Source organism: Ahaetulla prasina, chromosome 13 (genome assembly GCF_028640845.1).
Source record: "Ahaetulla prasina isolate Xishuangbanna chromosome 13, ASM2864084v1, whole genome shotgun sequence".
Lineage (NCBI taxonomy): Eukaryota > Metazoa > Chordata > Lepidosauria > Squamata > Colubridae > Ahaetulla > Ahaetulla prasina.
In genome coordinates this window covers 17,445,110-17,457,737 of record NC_080551.1, presented here as the reverse complement: position 1 = coordinate 17,457,737, position 12,628 = coordinate 17,445,110, and the positions used below count along the sequence as shown (strand labels likewise).

The following is a 12,628-nucleotide window of genomic DNA, read 5'->3' as shown; positions in this document are numbered from 1 at the left end:
TGTGGGAATAAAACTGGATAATTCAACATCATCTGACCAACATCTATTGTAATGTCCTTCCTGTTAAAGACTACTTCAGCTTTAATTGCAATAATACAAGAGCAACCAATAGATTTAAACTTAATGTTAACCGCTTTAATCTAGATTGCAGAAAATATGACTTCTGTAACAGAATCATCAGTGCTTGGAACACTTTACCTGACTCTGTGGTCTCTTCCCATAATCCCAAAAGCTTTAACCAAAAACTTTCTACTGTTGACCTCACCCCATTCCTAAGAGGACCATAAGGGGCGTGCATAAGAGCACAAACGTGCCTAACGTTCCTGTCCTATTGTTTTTTTTTCTTTTTTCTTCTTCTTACATATATATACAGTGGTGGGATTCAGCCAGTTCGCACCACTTCGGGAGAACCGGTTGTTAACTTTCTGAGCAGTTTGGTAAACTGCTTGTTGGAAGAAATCATTAGGGCAGAGAACCGGTTGTTAAATTACTTGAATCCCACCACTGTATATATATATGCTTATACCTCCTAATATTTCCTCATATATATGTTTATATACTATATAATCTTTTTGTGTGATGCTTATGTATATTGTTGTGACAAAATAAATAAAATAAAAAATAAATAAATAAACAAGGTTTAATGAACAGAAGGTGCGGGTTCGAATTGGCTTTGGTTCAGTCGTCATTGTCAGGCACAAAATTTCATTCATTAACATGGTTGAATAGTGACTTGTGTGTGCCTGATGACAAGTTTACAAGTCTTGTCCCATCATCTGGAACATCTACTGGGAGATGTGTGTGTGTGTGTGTGTGTGTGTGTGTGTGTGGAGTTGGATTTGAAATCAGCTGCATGCAAAATTTCTCTTCTGCGAACAGCAAGCCATGATATTCTTGAATAAATTGCAATAGGCTAGGGTCATATAATATAAAATGATACAACCCTTCATAGCTTTGTGTCCTATGTAAAGATTATTTCCTATTACTTTCAATAACAGAACCATGATTAGTGGAATGCAGTAATATGACCAGTGAATATTAAAACTACATTAGCCTACAAAACTAAAGCCTGCTGATGTCAAACGGTTTGAAGACTTTCAATTTTGAAATGTATCCCTTGACATCTGTATCGGTGACAAATTTGTACTGCTGCTCCGTTTCAGATTGCTGAAGCTCAAAAAGATGTTCATATCTAAATTTAAAACAGCACCAAAATTTTATGTTCGAGCACCAGGCCGAGTCAACTTAATAGGTAAAGTATCTTTTATTTTTAAAAATGCATTATTTTGTTAACCATTCAGCAGTAGAATCAAGTGATAGCCAGAATTTTTCACTTTAAATAGCCTATATTTGTTCGTTAGTCAGTAGGGTATGGTAGTAATTACAGTAGGTATCTGCAGGACTGCCACCTCCTGCTTGAATTAATCTGTTCAGTACATTCTTCCCAGAAGAAATTTTTAGGTATACTCTCTACCCTATTTTTATGAAGTGAGGGGAAGAAAGCTAAGAAATATTATTTTTCTGACAACTCCAGTGCTATGGAGCAGTTTCCTCTTAGAATTAAGACTTGTTACATCACTTAACATCCCAGATATAATACAAGAATATTATTATTGATAGTGTGATGTTTATTTTTATTACGAATTGATTAAATTTGCTCTGATTATTTTTGACCTTTCCGGCAATGCCTTTGCCATGGTCATTTTAATTTTATATTATCTATTGCGCATTCTATCAAGATGCTTCAGTCTAGCGAAGGCCATTTCTATAAACCAAGATGTAACCTCTATGTCCAAGAATCTTCAGCATAAATAAACCATCCCATGCAGAATTCAGTCAAATGAAAAAGTGGTCATTTGGGTCAGTGGTGAAATTCATTTTTTTTACTATCGGCTCCGTGGGCGTGGCTTGGTGGGTGTGGCAGGAGAAGAATACTGCAAAATCTCCATTCCCACCCCACTCCAGGGGAAGGATACTGCAAAATCCCCATCCCCTCTCCACTCCTGGGGGAAGGATACTGCAAAATCCCCATTCCCACCCCACTCTGGGGCCAACCAGAGGTGGTATTTGCCAGTTCTCCAAACTACTCAAAATTTCCACCACTGGTTCTTCAGAATCTGTCAGAACCTGCTGGATTTCACCCCTGTTTTGGGTGCTATGTGAGATCATTTAATTTTCTGGGTTGTTTTTTTTTTAATAGGTGAACATATAGATTACTGTGGATATGCTGTACTCCCGATGGCCATAGATCAAGATATACTTATAGCAGCTGAACCTCTAAGCAGCCCAATCCTCCATTTGGCTAATACAGATTCCTCATACTCGTAAGTGCTATTTTGTTTACTGATTATTGTTGTTGTTACAGATGTTTCACAGCAACTAAACAATGGCGCAGTCTTCACCTGTAAGACATGCAATTTAAAAAGCACATCAAGAAAGGGAAATGAGTGAAAATGGAGCCAAATTCATAGCAGAATCCATTATGTGTTACTCAAAATCAAGCCAATCAATATTTGAACTGTCAACAAACATCTTATACCCGGAAATATCTATATGCGCACAGTCACCCATGCCCTCGTTACATCTCGCCTGGACTACTGCAATGCTCTCTACATGGGGCTCCCTATGAAGAGCACCCGGAAGCTTCAACTGGTCCAGAATGCAGCCGCGCGGGTGATAGAGGGAGCACCTCGTGGCTCCCATATAACACCTCTCCTGCGCGGACTGCACTGGCTCCCGGTGGTCTTTCGGGTGCAATTCAAGGTGCTGGTTACCACCTTTAAAGCGCTCCATGGCTTAGGACCGGGCTATTTACGGGACCGCCTACTGCCACAAACAGCCTCCCACCGACCTGTGTGCTCCCACAGGGAGGGCCTCCTTGGGGTGCCGTCGGTGAAACAATGTCGACTGGCGACTCCCAGGGGGAGGGCCTTCTCTGTGGGGGCTCCTGCCCTCTGGAATGAACTGCCTCCAGGGCTTCGCCAACTCCCCGACCTTCGGACTTTCCGCCGTGAGCTGAAGACTCTTTTATTTCATCGAGCTGGGCTAGCCTGAATAAGTAATTTTAAATGGGGTTTTAGTTTTATATTGTTTAGTTTTTAATATTCTGGCCATTATTTATATAAATTTTTAGTCTGTTCTTAATTTGTATTTATTGTACTTTTTAAACTGGCTGTGAACCGCCCTGAGTCCTTCGGGAGAAGGGCAGTATACAAATGTAATAATAAATAAAAATGTGTTATGCACCAGCTCTCATAACTCTTCAGCCAACAAAGCTAACGGCAGCTGTAGTTTAATACAGGTAGTCCTTGACTTACAAACATTCATTTGGTGACCGTTCAAAGTTAAAACAGCACTGGGAAGAAAAAAACGATGTTTTTCACACAACCTTTCGACATATCCCCATGGTCACATGATCAAAATTCAGACGCTTGGCAAAACCGATTCATATTTATGACGGTTCCAGTGTCCAGGGATCATGTGACCTTCTGACAGTCAAAGTCACTTAACCACCGTATTGCTAACTTAACAACTGCAGTGATTCACTTAACAACCGTGGCAAGAAAGGTCATAAAATGAGTCAAAACTCACTTAACAAGGGACATTTTGGGCTCCATTGTGGTCGTACGTCGAGGACTGCCTGTACATTTGAGCACTAGACCATGGAAATCATGATCATGATTTCCTTATCTGACATCCTTATCTTATAATAGAAAAGCATCTCAGGTCTATTAAAATGAAAAGCCGCTCTTTTGGCTTTTCCTCTGGTAATAGGAAGGGGGAGAAGAACCGGAATGGAGACCAAAGGGTTGGTAGATCTGGCATTGGTTTCCAAACCTTCCTGTTTCATTTCTCATACGGGGACAAAAGAGATTACCCAATGCTTGTTCCAAATTAAAATCCAAGTATTTAGATGGGAGTGTTCAGTTGGGATGTTCATCCCTTTTACACACATGTTGCAATAGTTAATTCACATTAACTGAGTTGAACCCTAGATGGAAACACATCCTTCCTTGAGCCATAGCTTGTCATCCTCTTTGAGAGCTTCTTTGACCGGGGAAGCCCTGGAGAAATCAACTAAAGCAGGGGTCTCCAACCTTGGTCCTTTTAAGACTTGTGGACTTCAAATCCCAGAGTCCCTCAGCCTGGCTGAGGAACTCTGGGAGTTGAAGTCCACAAGTCTTAAAGGGACCAAGGTTGGAGTCCCCTGAACTAAAGGACCCAGTTAGCCCAGACAATTGTGAGAACCCACAGACTCAGAGGACATCAGATTAGAAAGCCCAACCAATGAAAAAGAACTCCCACAGCCATCTATCAGTCAAAACCTGTCTTAAATATGAAGTCAAGTTTATAATTTTTTATATCGTTTTTATAATTTTTACCTTATCAATCTTGGAAGGTTGTCCTTTACATAAAGTTCTACAACAAGAGAGATAATAAACTTTCTGGGAGTTTAATTATTTTTTAAACTAGATTTTAGGGCACCATTGTTATTGTTAGCTGCGAAGTCGCGTCCAACCCATCGCGACCCCATGGACAACATTCCTCCAGGCCTTCCTGTCCTCTACCATCCCCTGGAGTCCATTTAAGCTCACTCCGACTGCTTCAGTGACTCCATCCAGCCACCTCGTTCTCTGCCGTCCCCTTCTTCTTTTGCCCTCAATCGGTCCCAGCATTAGGCTCTTCTCCAGGGAGTCCTTCCTTCTCATTAGGTGGCCAAAGTATTTCAGTTTCATCTTCAGGATCTGGCCTTCTAAAGAGCAGTCAGGGTTGATCTCCTCTAGGACTGACCGGTTGGATCGCCTTGCAGTCCAAGGGACTCGCAGAAGTCTTCTCCAGCACCAGAGTTCAAAGGCCTCAATTCTTTGGCGCTCAGCCTTTCTTATGGTCCAACTTTCACAGCCATACATTGCAACTGGGAAAACCATCGCCTTGACTATACGCACTTTTGTTCGCAGGATGATGTCTCTGCTTTTTAGTAGGCTGTCTAGATTTGCCATGGCTTTCTTCCCCAGGAGCAAGCGTCTTTTAATTTCTTGGCTGCAGTCCCCATCTGCCGTGATCTTGGAGCCCAGGATAATAAAATCTCCCTTTCTTCCTCATCTATTTCTTCCCCATCTATTTCCCATTAGCTGCACTGATTTTACCTACTATGCTGTTTTCAAAGTTGAACAAGGGAATCCATTTCAGGAGTCTTATGAGGTAAAAGTAGACTTCTGGTGCCAGTACAAAGCATAAGGCACCTAATTTATGCCTTAAATCCAAACAGAAAAACAAAAAGGACCAACTTTTTTGGATTTACTATTCTAGGAGGATACTGGGAACCATCAAGAAGATACGCCAGTCTGCCTGCATTTAAATTTCTATCAGGAAATTTCTCAATTTTTAGTTAGGCATATACTGTACAGGTAGTTCTCCACTTACAACAGTTCATTTAGTGACTATTGGAAGTTATAACAGCACTAAAAAAAAGGACTTATGGCCTTTTTTCCACAACCGCTGATCAATTGATTTCAAATTCAGATGCTTGGCAACTGACTCATGTTTAAGATGGCTGCAGCGTCCCATCGTCACGTGATCCGCTTTTGTGACCTTCTGACAAACAAAGTCCATGGGGAAGCCAGATTCACTTAACAGCCGTTACTAACTGACCAGCTGCAGTGGCAAGAACTAACAACTGTGGCAAGAAAGGTGGTATATTGGGGCAAAACTCACTTAGCAAGTGTCTCACTTAGCAGCAGAAATCTGGGGCTCAACTGTGGTCATAAGTCAAGGCTTGCCTCCAATAGGCAGAGAGAGAGAGAATAAGAAGCTGTTTTCTTTACCAGCAGGGGGCAGTAGATATGTATGAGTGGCTTATGCGTAGCCCAGAATATAGTAAACCTATTCTGAAACAATTTTGCTTTTCTCTGTTTATTTCCCAGGGATTTCAGTACAGATGCCAACGACATCCAGATAAAGCAAACAAAACCTTTATGGCACAACTATTTTCTCTGTGGGTTCAAAGGAGTACAGGTGAAGTACCTTCAATTTACATCCTCCTCCTTTGAAATTTTCAGCAAAATGAAAAGCAGAACACAAATATTTTAATACACGCAGTACGTTAGAAAGTTAAATGCGTGCTGTTTTTTTTTTTAAAAAAAACCCAGGCAGAGAGCACATACTATGTGTACCAAGTTTCTATATTAACTGTGTGTTTATTGATAGGAACTATTTAATAGATAATGCGTAATATTTAGTATTATAAATCGTAGCTCTTTTCTTTCTTGCGGTCTAGATTTTTAAATGCTGGCAAGTCGCCTCTGGAAATTTCATTCCTACTTTTCACAATTCCTCTATACGAAATTATTTTTAAAACCTAAGACCGCATCCCATGGCACAATCTGTTTATATTAAACTGAGCCCATTATCCACTGGGAAAAAAACATCCTGCCCAGCTCCCTAAATAAAACAAAACAAAACAAGAAAAGAAAAGTTTTGAGTCAGAGACTTTGTTCTCCCTCCATGTACATATTCCATAATAAATGTGAAAGTTTGATCCATCTTCAAAGGAATGTCTGCTAATCCATTTCTGGTTAACAATCTGATGGATTTCTCCCTGTTGGGAAATTGTCGGAGGTGGCCTCACAGCAAGTAATTTGTGTGCCTAAAAGGAGAATTTTTTTTTTAAAATTGTGGGCAATTTAGTGTGCAAGAACGTGTTTAACTTGAACTGTCTTCTGTGGGTGTTGCAGGAATCTTGCTGTTTGCTGTCTAATGCTGGAAGTATGTCAAGTGGGTTGAAGGGGACTCAGCCTTTCTAAAAGAGATCAGGCCTTCTGCAGATTGCCAATTTTTCCTTAGTAATAAAAGCATGTTGCAAACGTAAGAATTTGTGGTACTGGATTTGATCAGTACTGGATTGACCATTGCCCAAATGGATCTAGAAACAACCAGTTTTGTCAGCACATAACATAAAGCTTTGGACTTTATGGAGGTTCAGTTTAGCAGAGTTAAAAGACAATTAACAGATTGGGCCTCCCGACGTTTTCCCACAGTGTTTGAAACCTCAATAACTTTTTAAGATGTGTGGATTTCAGCTCCCAGAATCCCCCCAACCAGCTGACACTGCAGACACTCTATGTCCTCCAAAGAAGTAGGCTTGAAGTCCCCCGAATTTTTAGTCTGTGTGATCATTACTGAGAATTCTGGACGTTCAATTAATTCTGGAATTCTGGATGCTATTATTCTGTAATTTGCAATCAAGTTCAACTCAGAGGTTTATCTTGGTCTTTTGTTATAAAAATGCATGCCAACAACTGTATCTTAATTTTCTTAATTGTAGTATTGTAGTATAATTGTAGGGATGCGGTGGCTCAGGGGCTAGGATGTTGAGCTTGTCGATTGAAAGGTCGGCAGCTCAGCAGTTCGAATTCCTAGTGCTGCCGTGTAACGGGGTGAGCTCCCGTTACTTGTCCCAGCTTCTGCCAACCTAGCAGTTCGAAAGCATGTAAAAATGCAAGTAGAAAAAATAGGGACCACCTTTGGTGGGAAGGTCACAGCGTTCCATGCGCCTGTGGCGTTGAGTCATGCCGGCCACATGACCACGGAGACGTCTTTGGACAGCGCTGGCTCTTTGGCTTTGAAACAGAGATGAGCACCGCCCCCTAGAGTCGGCAACGACTAGCACATACGTGTGAGGGGAACCTTTACCTTAGTATAATTGTAGTATTAATTATCCTCTCTGGATTTTATTGTTCATCCCCCAGAAAGTACCACACAATTACAGTGTTCTCAAAAAGCTATCTTTGGGAACTATATGGACCCTGATGATTGTCTCTAGGCATCCAGCCATTAGCCTCGCTACAGGTTTTATGCTGCATTTCTTTGGATGCTGAGCGTAACACATTTTTCTGCTTAATTTGACATTTCGTATTTAAATGACTTTAAGTCACATTGGGAACAAAAATCGGATAGATTAATGGAAAAACAGGAAAGAACACCGTGCAAGTTGCATGTGATTTTCAGGAAATCACATGAGAAAATTTCCTCGAAATTTCTTCTAAAATAAAATCCACATCCAGCCCCAAAACAGCTTCCATTGGTTCCATTCCATCTGCAGTGGTAATCAAAATAAAGATCCGATATACTTTTCTTAGGAATCAGAAATACACGTCAATTCCCCGCAGAGCAAGCGATTACGGCTCCAAACATTTGAGGCCAGGAATGTAAGAGCTTTTTATCTTCCAAGCTTGCTTTCAGCTCCTAGGGGGAAAAAAAATGGAGCCAAAAATAGGGAAGAAATTGTTTTATGGAATGACGCAGTTGATAAGAGCAAAGTAATAAGGAGGAGAGCAATGGCCATCATGCTTCCTGGCCAAATTAAAACAGACACAAAAGGTCGTGTTCCAGTACCGACAGGACAGCATGGAGAGCAATTACTGTCTTCTGGATGGCCCCTAAAATAACTTAGACATTTGAAGAGCAGATATCTAATCTCTGTTAAATTGGCTGCTGAGTTTAACTTGGCCAGTAGCTCAGTTTTTCTGTTTTTCTAATAGCCTATGGAAAGATTTGTGAATTCACAGCATCTATCCATTTCTGCTTCTCCTTTGGAAAAAAGAAATCCATTGAGGACCTGTATACTACATGAGTCAAAAAGAGGGCTGTGAAAATATTTACAGACCCCTCACATCCTGGACATAAATAGTGTCAACTCCTATCCTCAAAAACGATGCTACAGAGCACTGCACACCAGAACAACTAGACACAAGAACAGTTTTTTCCCAAACGTCATCACTCTGCTAAACAAATAATTCCCTCAACACTGTCAAACTATTCACTAAGTCTGCATTACTATTACTATTAATCTTCTCATCATTCCTAGCACCCATCTCCTTCCACTTATGAATGTATGACTGTAACTTTGTTGCTTGTATTCTTATGATTTACATTGATATTGATTGTTTCCTGATTGCTTATTTGTACCCTATGACTATCATTAAGTGTTGTACCTTAGGATTCTTGATGAATGTATCTTTTCTTTTATGTACACTGAGAGCATATGCACCAAAGACAAATTCCTTGTGTGTCCAATCACACTTGGCCAATAAAAAATTCTATTCTATTCTATTCTATTCTATTCTATTCTATTCTATTCTATTCTATTCTATTCTATTCTATTCTATTCTATTCTATTCTAAAGAAATCCATAACCAGCATAAGCAGAACAAAGCACTCCTAAGACCACTGTCCAATGTATTCAGAAATGAATATGGCCAGAGAAATAATCAGATTGAAATCATCCTTCCTATTTTTTTGCATTATGTATGGCCAAAACTGCACTTGGAAATGGAGAATAAATTTATGCAAAGTTTGTTTGGTGATGAAAGACGTTAGCACCCATGCGTTTTACATGCATTCTGTTTGATCATCTTAAAACCAGGTTAAGAAGGGGGGGGAAATGGTATGTATGAAACGGGCTTCTTCATTCTAATTCATTGCACAAGGTATATCTTTTATTGTAGAAGTCTTATTTCTCCAGGCTTCCTTCTCAGCAATTGCCTTATACACTGTAAGCCACCCTGAGTCTTCGGAGAAGGGCGGGATATAAATGTAAACAAAAAACAAACCAAAAAAAACCTTTTTCAAGAAATGTGGTGAAGCCCAGGAGGAGGCAAAGTAGAGATGTGGGACAAAATATATTAATTACCTTGCAACTATAAAGTAAGCTTAGGAACATTGTCCAAAAGAATTTTAAAGCATCCTGAGAATGAGGCAGTAAAAATATCGTTTGTGAGGAATAAATTTTTCAGGAAACTGGAAAACAGATTTCAGCCGTATAAATTATCTAATGATGCAACACTTGTTTGTTTTAAGGAATCTAATGCAATTAGATTCTGGGCCTGCCTAGTTCTCTGAAAATAGGTCCAGACTGCTATGTATGTCCTGCCCAGAAAGCCATGAAAACTATGTGTCTGTGTGTAAATGCATATATATGGTACATACACATAACAGGTAATCCTCGACTTACGACCACAACTGAGCTCAAAATTTCCCTTGCTGAGCAAGACAGTTATTAAGTGAGTTTTGCCTCATTTTATGACCTTTCTTGCCACAGTTGTTAAGTGAATCACGGCAGTTGTTTAGTTAAAGGTTGCTAAGTGAATCTGCCTTCCCCATTGATGTCAACTCGTAAAGCATTCCAGGCCTGTTTTCGAGTTCCTATAAGCGGGAGGTGGGAGCACATTCCACCCATACTTTTCTTCAGCAGGAGTGGAGTGTTTTATACAGCCCGGGAAAGTGCTCCGTTGGAGAATGTGATTTATGACACACCCAGGGGGAGGGGGGAAACAGGGTCATAGTGGACCATAAATTACGTGGGGCAGAGCTGACTCCACTTGGATAAGTGCCGACATGTTGCTCCTAATAAATAACTGGATTTCTTTTGAAACCTGGCTCGAGGCTCGTGAATTAATTAGGGCATCTGTCAACAGTTGGCATTATTTGTCAGAAGGTCGCAAAAGGGGATCACATGACCCCGAGACATGGCGACTGTCATAAATAGGAGTCACATGCTGAGCATGTGAATTTTGATCTCAGGGATGCGGCGATAAGTGTGACAAAAGGTCATAAGCCACTTTTTTCCAATGCTGTTGAAATGTTCACTAAATGAACTGTTGTAAACCGAGGACGTCTTGTAGTACAAAAACCATCTTTCCTCGTCCCACAAAGAAGACAGTGGTTTAGTTCTTCTGAAACAGTGAAATCAATTTATCTTGTATATTCAGGATCACTTCAGTCTGAGGAACCCAAGCGGAATTAACTGCCTGGTGGAAGGCACAATTCCTCCAAGTTCCGGTTTATCCAGCTCCAGCGCTTTGGTCTGCTGTGCGGGACTCGTGACTCTCATGGCCAATGGCAAGACCCTTTCAAAGGTAAGATGGGAAGGAGGACCATGCTCTGCAATGGACCATTAACACTGAAGCTGGTGAATTGATATACCGTATTTTTCAGCATATAAGATGCACCGGAGTATAAAACGCAGCTTAGTTTTTGGGGAGGAAAATAGGGGGGAAAAAAATCTGCCTACCAGGTATTCATCTGGCTAGAGTCCTTAGTCTGGTCAGCTTCAGCATATTAGTTTGCTGGTTTTTATCCCCTGCTTGGGGATAAAAAACAGCTTCCAAAGCATAGCTGATCTTCGGAGAGACAAGCAATGAGAAAAGCAGGCGAAGCACGGAAGATTGTTTCACTCGCTAGCACCTCATTAGGGCTGAAAAAAAAGCTTTGAAAAAGCTATATTCGGAGTATAAGATGTACCCAAATTTTTAGCCTCTTTTAGGGGGAAAAAAGTGCGTTTTATACTCTGAAAAATACGGTAATTTTTTAAAAAGAAATTCTCAGAACTATTTATTTATTTATTTATTTATTTATTAGATTTTTATTCCGCCCTTCTCCCGAAGGACTCAGGGCGGTTCACAGCCAAATAAAACAGTAGAAAGTGCACAATAAAACAATAATTAAAAAACTTATTAAATATAAGGCCAGATTAAAATCCATTTAAAACCATAAAAACCTCATAAAATTTAAATCCAAATATTAAAAACTACTAAAAATTTCTATGCCAGTCCTGCGCGAATAAATAGATATGTCTTCAACTCGCGGCGGAAGGTCCGAAGGTCAGGCAGTTGATGGAGCCCTGGGGGAAGTTCATGAATTGTTTCCACAGTTAGTAGCTGGGGAGTTTATCTTTCAAGTAGACTGATGGAAATTTTGAGAGTGCGTTGTGGGGTCTGACTCAAAGGGCCATTTAAAATAAGACGGTTATAATAATTATTTGTATCCTTTCAAGGGTTCTTCCAAAATGCAATGCAAACAAATGGTAAATAAAAAAGCAGTAAATATTTAACAGCAAATCTAGTCATGTTTTGGATTCTTCCCACCGGGGGAATGAATGGCCCTTGGGTGGGTGGAGGATGGAAGGGAGAGAAGAATCTAGCTGGAGCAGGTTGTAGGGTTGTTGGCCTCTTGTAGTCTTCAACCTTCCAGTTGACCAGAAAAGTATTAGGTTGACTAAGCCTTCCATCCTTCCGAGATGGGTAAAATGAGGACCCAGGTTGCTGGGATCAAGAGGCTGACTCTGTAAGCCGCTTAGAGAGGGCTGTAGAAGCACTGTGAAGCGGTATATAAGTCTAAGTACTATTGCTAAGTGGGAGGGAAGGAAGGAAGGAAGGAAGGAAGGAAGGAAGGAAGGGCCGTGGTGGTGCAATGTTTACAATGCAGCATTGCAGACTAACTCTGCCGACTGCCAGCAGTTCGATCCTGAATGGCTCAAAGTTGACTCAGTCTTCCATCCTTCCAAGGTGGGTAAAATGAGGGCCCAGATTGTTGGGGGCAAGAGGCTGACTCTGTAAACCGCTTATAGAGAGGGTTAAACCTGTCAGAACCTGCTGGATTTCACCCCTGAACCTACCCAATATTGTCCCTAAACAAATAACAGTAGGTAGCAATAATAGCAATAGTACTTATATACCGCTTCACAGTGTTTTACAGCCCTCTCCAGGGGTGGAATTCAGCAGGTTCTGACAGGTTCTGGAGAACCGGTAGCGGAAATTTTGAGCAGTTCGGAGAACCGGCAAATACCACA

General features: G+C 40.7%; 1 protein-coding gene across 1 annotated transcript in view; it reads left to right on the top strand.

Moving 5' to 3' along the window:
* The window catches only part of GALK2 (galactokinase 2), a 51,208-nt gene that overhangs the window by 1,580 nt on the left and 37,000 nt on the right, over positions 1-12,628 (top strand). Inside the window, exons 2-5 of the mRNA XM_058156524.1 lie at positions 1,164-1,252; positions 2,201-2,324; positions 5,925-6,015; positions 10,770-10,916. Of these exons, the coding sequence (XP_058012507.1) occupies positions 1,164-1,252; positions 2,201-2,324; positions 5,925-6,015; positions 10,770-10,916 (451 nt within the window). The remainder of the gene's footprint in view (positions 1-1,163; positions 1,253-2,200; positions 2,325-5,924; positions 6,016-10,769; positions 10,917-12,628) is intronic.